This window comes from Rutidosis leptorrhynchoides, chromosome 3, assembly GCF_046630445.1.
Source record: "Rutidosis leptorrhynchoides isolate AG116_Rl617_1_P2 chromosome 3, CSIRO_AGI_Rlap_v1, whole genome shotgun sequence".
NCBI classification, from domain to species: domain Eukaryota; kingdom Viridiplantae; phylum Streptophyta; class Magnoliopsida; order Asterales; family Asteraceae; genus Rutidosis; species Rutidosis leptorrhynchoides.
In genome coordinates, this window is record NC_092335.1 from 125,490,463 (window position 1) to 125,494,368 (window position 3,906).

The following is a 3,906-nucleotide window of genomic DNA, read 5'->3' on the forward strand; positions in this document are numbered from 1 at the left end:
GAAATATAAATGAGAGAATAGCTATAATGCTAAAAGTATCGTTCACATTTACACATAGAAATTGTCGTCGAAAAAAAAAAAAATGTACACGTTGACATACAAAAGGTTAGGGTTTATTCATGTAAAAATTAAAAGTCAAAGGTCAAAACTTAAAATAATCCCAAATTGCCTTATCTTCATCATCTTCATTGGTACATATGGTATCTGGTTAGAACACACAAAACATAACCCGAAAAAAATAAAAGACCAGAAAAGAAGAAGATGGCTGCTTCTTCAACTTCAGCTACTCTCACTCTATCATCAATCCATCTTCACCAAGAACCAAAATCATCCTTAATCTCTTCTTTCACTTTTAAACCAAACCCCAAAACCAAAACTTTTATTTTACAGTCCCAATCTGATTACACAAGACCCACTAATTTGAAATACAAAAATTCCCCATTTTTAGTTTCTGCAGTGGCCGCTGAAGCTGATTTGGATGAAGATATTGATGAGGATGTCGCCGGTGGCGGTGTTGCTACGATTGCTCCGCCGTCACCCTCTAAACCTAAGAAAGGGAAAGCTGCTCTGCCTCTTAAGAGTGACAGGGTATGTCTTTTATCTAATTTTTTTTATTAAATTTATAATTATTTATATCTCATTTCATTATAAATGTTGATAATTGTTGAAAAAGAAGGTTACTTAATCTATTTTAAGTTCAAGATAGTTAATTGCACACTATATAGTCAAATGTGGACATTTAAACTGATGCTTAGGTTGTGTATATCATATTTCATGGCTTTATTATATCAAAATATAAAATATAATATATGTGATATTGTTAATTAGTGGAATAAGTTTCATGTCACTTGATAGATTTAACAATGACAAGTTAGAGGGACCTAATTAGTCAAAGTATCAATATCGTATTAATTGGCGATAATTAAGTTTCGAGTGGCGAAAAGTAGATATTTTGTGGTTTTGGGATCGAGTGAGTAGCGATGAGCTCTACCAACAATAACCATTTTGCTAATCAGCCTTTTAGCTGGTTGTTAATTCAAAGCTTCAACGGGCCTAGGTCTTAACCCTCTAACAGGGTGTTTACCGAAAATGTTGATAACCGGCAAAGCTGACCACGCCAATGACTATGTATGTAAGGAAATGTTCAGGCAGACTTAGATGGCCATCTAAGTCCTCTAGTGGGGTGTTTGGTTTTGGGTTGTTAAATACATTATCTGATTATCATTATTTAACATTTAAATGAACACAAGACAGATTCCACATTTGAATGTCTTATAATCAGCTTCATACTAGCTTCAAATAAGTGTTTTCACAGTGTTCGCTTGCTGATATTGATTTGTTTTTGTGTCCAATTTGTGTTTATTGTCAGACACGGTCAAAGAGATTTTTGGAAATTCAAAAGCTAAGGGAAAACAAGAAAGATTATGATGTGAAAACTGCAGTATCTTTGCTCAAGCAAATGGCAAGCACTAAGTTCATCGAAAGTGCAGAAGCACATTTCCGTCTTAACATTGATCCAAAGTATAATGATCAACAGCTGAGAGCTACAGTAAGTTACAATTTTAACTGTATTTAAACTTAAATTACTTTATGACTTTAACTTATGCATCAACAACTTCTGATGTTTCTTAATCATCTGTTGTAGGTGAATTTGCCCAAAGGCACTGGGCAGGTTGTTAGAGTGGCTGTTCTTACTCAAGGTTTTTTATTCTTTAAAATATTTATTTATTATTTATTTATTTATTTTAAAAAAACTTACTATAGTCCTGCATGAAGTGGTTGGAAATTACGTTATCATGATCTTGTTGGATTTGTTAATGGATTGTAAAAATTTACAGGTGAAAAGATCGATGAAGCAAAAAATTCAGGAGCAGATATTGTTGGTGGAGAAGACTTGATAGAACAAATTAAAGGAGGATTCATGGAATTTGACAAACTTATTGCAACTCCAGACATGATGCCTAAGGTTTAACTTAGTCTTATTTAAAAATTTCGAAATAAAAGTTACTTTTTTCATACATTATCTAAACATTTTCCTATAAAAAAGAAATAATATATTTGTGGATCAGGTTGCTAGTCTTGGTAAGCTTTTGGGACCTCGAGGACTGATGCCTAACCCGAAGGCTGGGACCGTCACCACCACTATATCTCAGGTACTATACAATCAACACACATAACTCACACTATGTATGTGTGCGTATTACTATTACGTACATTGACCATAACGTATTTTACAGACCATAGAGGAATTCAAGAAGGGAAAAGTTGAGTTTAGAGCAGACAAAACCGGAATTGTTCACTTGCCATTTGGAAAAGCAAATTTCTCAGAAGAAGATCTTATCATAAATCTTCTTGCTGCAGTGGTAAGTTATATCCTTTGCAAGGTTGGAAAAGTCGGGAGACGGGAACGAGTCGGTCGGGACTTTGAAACAATTAGTCGGTTGATTCAGGGACTAGTCGGATGTTAAATAACGTTGACTTATGTATATATATGTGTGTTGTGTGTGTGTATGTATATATGTATATGTATATGTATATGTATATGCCTTTCAAAAAAAATATGTATATGTATATGTATATGTATATGTATACCGAGTTTATTACACAAATATTTTAAACATATGTATAGGGCACAAAATCTGAGTATCAAATATTATAAAATTTTTAACCAACTTTGATTGAGTCACACCGACTTTGACCGGCTTTGACCCGAGTATTAGCGTTGACAGACTTATTAGACGTTTTTGGGCGAAACGGGACGGGTTAGTCATCAAACCGACTAGTCGACCGAGGCTGCCGCCGTTTACAACACTGTCATTTCCTTCCTAAAGCTTATGTCATAAAAATAAAATTGTTCTCTAAAGTACGAGTGTATTTTGACGTAATTTGTCAATTTCGTGCAGAAATCAGTGGAAACGAACAAGCCAAGCGGTGCAAAGGGAGTATACTGGAAAAGTGCACATATATGTTCATCGATGGGTCCATCAATCCGGTTGGATATAAAGGACATGCTTGATTTCAAGCTTCAGTAGGACGAACGTCTAAAGAACGTAACCATAGATGTAAATTAAATTATATGCTGCTTAATCAGCTTTTTGAGAAGTGTTGTTGAAGAGGGAGTGATGCAGCATAACATGGTTGACGAAAAGGAAGATCAAGAAAGCTATTTCTTCTATCAACGTTCTCATTAGTATTATTCCTTTTATGTCAATTTAATACACTTGTGTAACTCTTTCTTTGGTGCAGAGAATTATTGTTGGTTTCTGGTCTTTTATGTATCAAAAAGGGTATTTATTGCAATGATGTTATGTGGTATAATATATGAAACCATTGCATGACATCTATGCAATTCCACATCATTGTCACTTATATCTGAAGGTAGCCCAGTCGTTGGGACCTGACATCCTCGTAAGAGGTCCTAGGTTCGAATCTTGGAGTGGCAAGAGAAGGGTTGGAAACAGCCAGAGAGTATTCCTATGGGCTGCGTACAGTGGAGTATGAGGTCGGATTACTCACACTTTCTTGGTAAACCGAATAGGAAAAATCTTACAACTTTTTTTCGCTAAAAAGAAACTTAGATTAATAAAAGGGAGAGCTTCATCATTATTTTTGAAGACTCCAATGTAACAGTACAAAGGAGACCTACAGTAGACCAAAAGCAAATGGCGAAAAGCATACAAGCTAGAACAAGCAACTAAGATCGAACAAATAGAAGCACACCAATTGAGCTAAGCAAAATGTACGAAGGTTGGGGTAGAAAAAACTGGAATGTTCCTCTAGCGGTCAATTAAAAAGTTACGTATGGTTAGCTTCACGTTTGAAGAAGTGACAACTTGATTGAGTATGACTTCTAAATCCAAGTGTGTACGATGATCATGGCTTAGTAGAAATATTCGCTGCTACTCA

The 3,906-nt window shown here is 35.0% G+C and overlaps 1 protein-coding gene across 1 annotated transcript; it reads left to right on the top strand.

Moving 5' to 3' along the window:
• The first annotated feature begins 216 nt into the window (after positions 1-216).
• Positions 217-3,191, top strand: LOC139900359 (large ribosomal subunit protein uL1c-like). Its single transcript, XM_071883136.1, has 8 exons — positions 217-588; positions 1,370-1,549; positions 1,646-1,700; positions 1,839-1,966; positions 2,070-2,153; positions 2,238-2,363; positions 2,904-2,992; positions 3,092-3,191. The coding sequence occupies exons 1-8, from the start codon at positions 262-264 to the stop codon at positions 3,189-3,191; spliced, it is 1,089 nt and encodes a 362-aa protein (XP_071739237.1). The 5' UTR covers positions 217-261.
• The last annotated feature ends 715 nt before the right edge of the window (positions 3,192-3,906 follow it).

Excerpts from the sequence above, each read along its gene's own strand:
- LOC139900359 (XM_071883136.1), top strand. The coding sequence starts at position 262 with ATGGCTGCTTCTTCAACTTCAGCTACTCTCACTCTATCATCAATCCAT. Across the intron at positions 589-1,369 it reads TGCCTCTTAAGAGTGACAGG|ACACGGTCAAAGAGATTTTT; the intron begins GTATGTCTTTTA and ends GTTTATTGTCAG. Across the intron at positions 1,967-2,069 it reads CTCCAGACATGATGCCTAAG|GTTGCTAGTCTTGGTAAGCT; the intron begins GTTTAACTTAGT and ends TTTGTGGATCAG.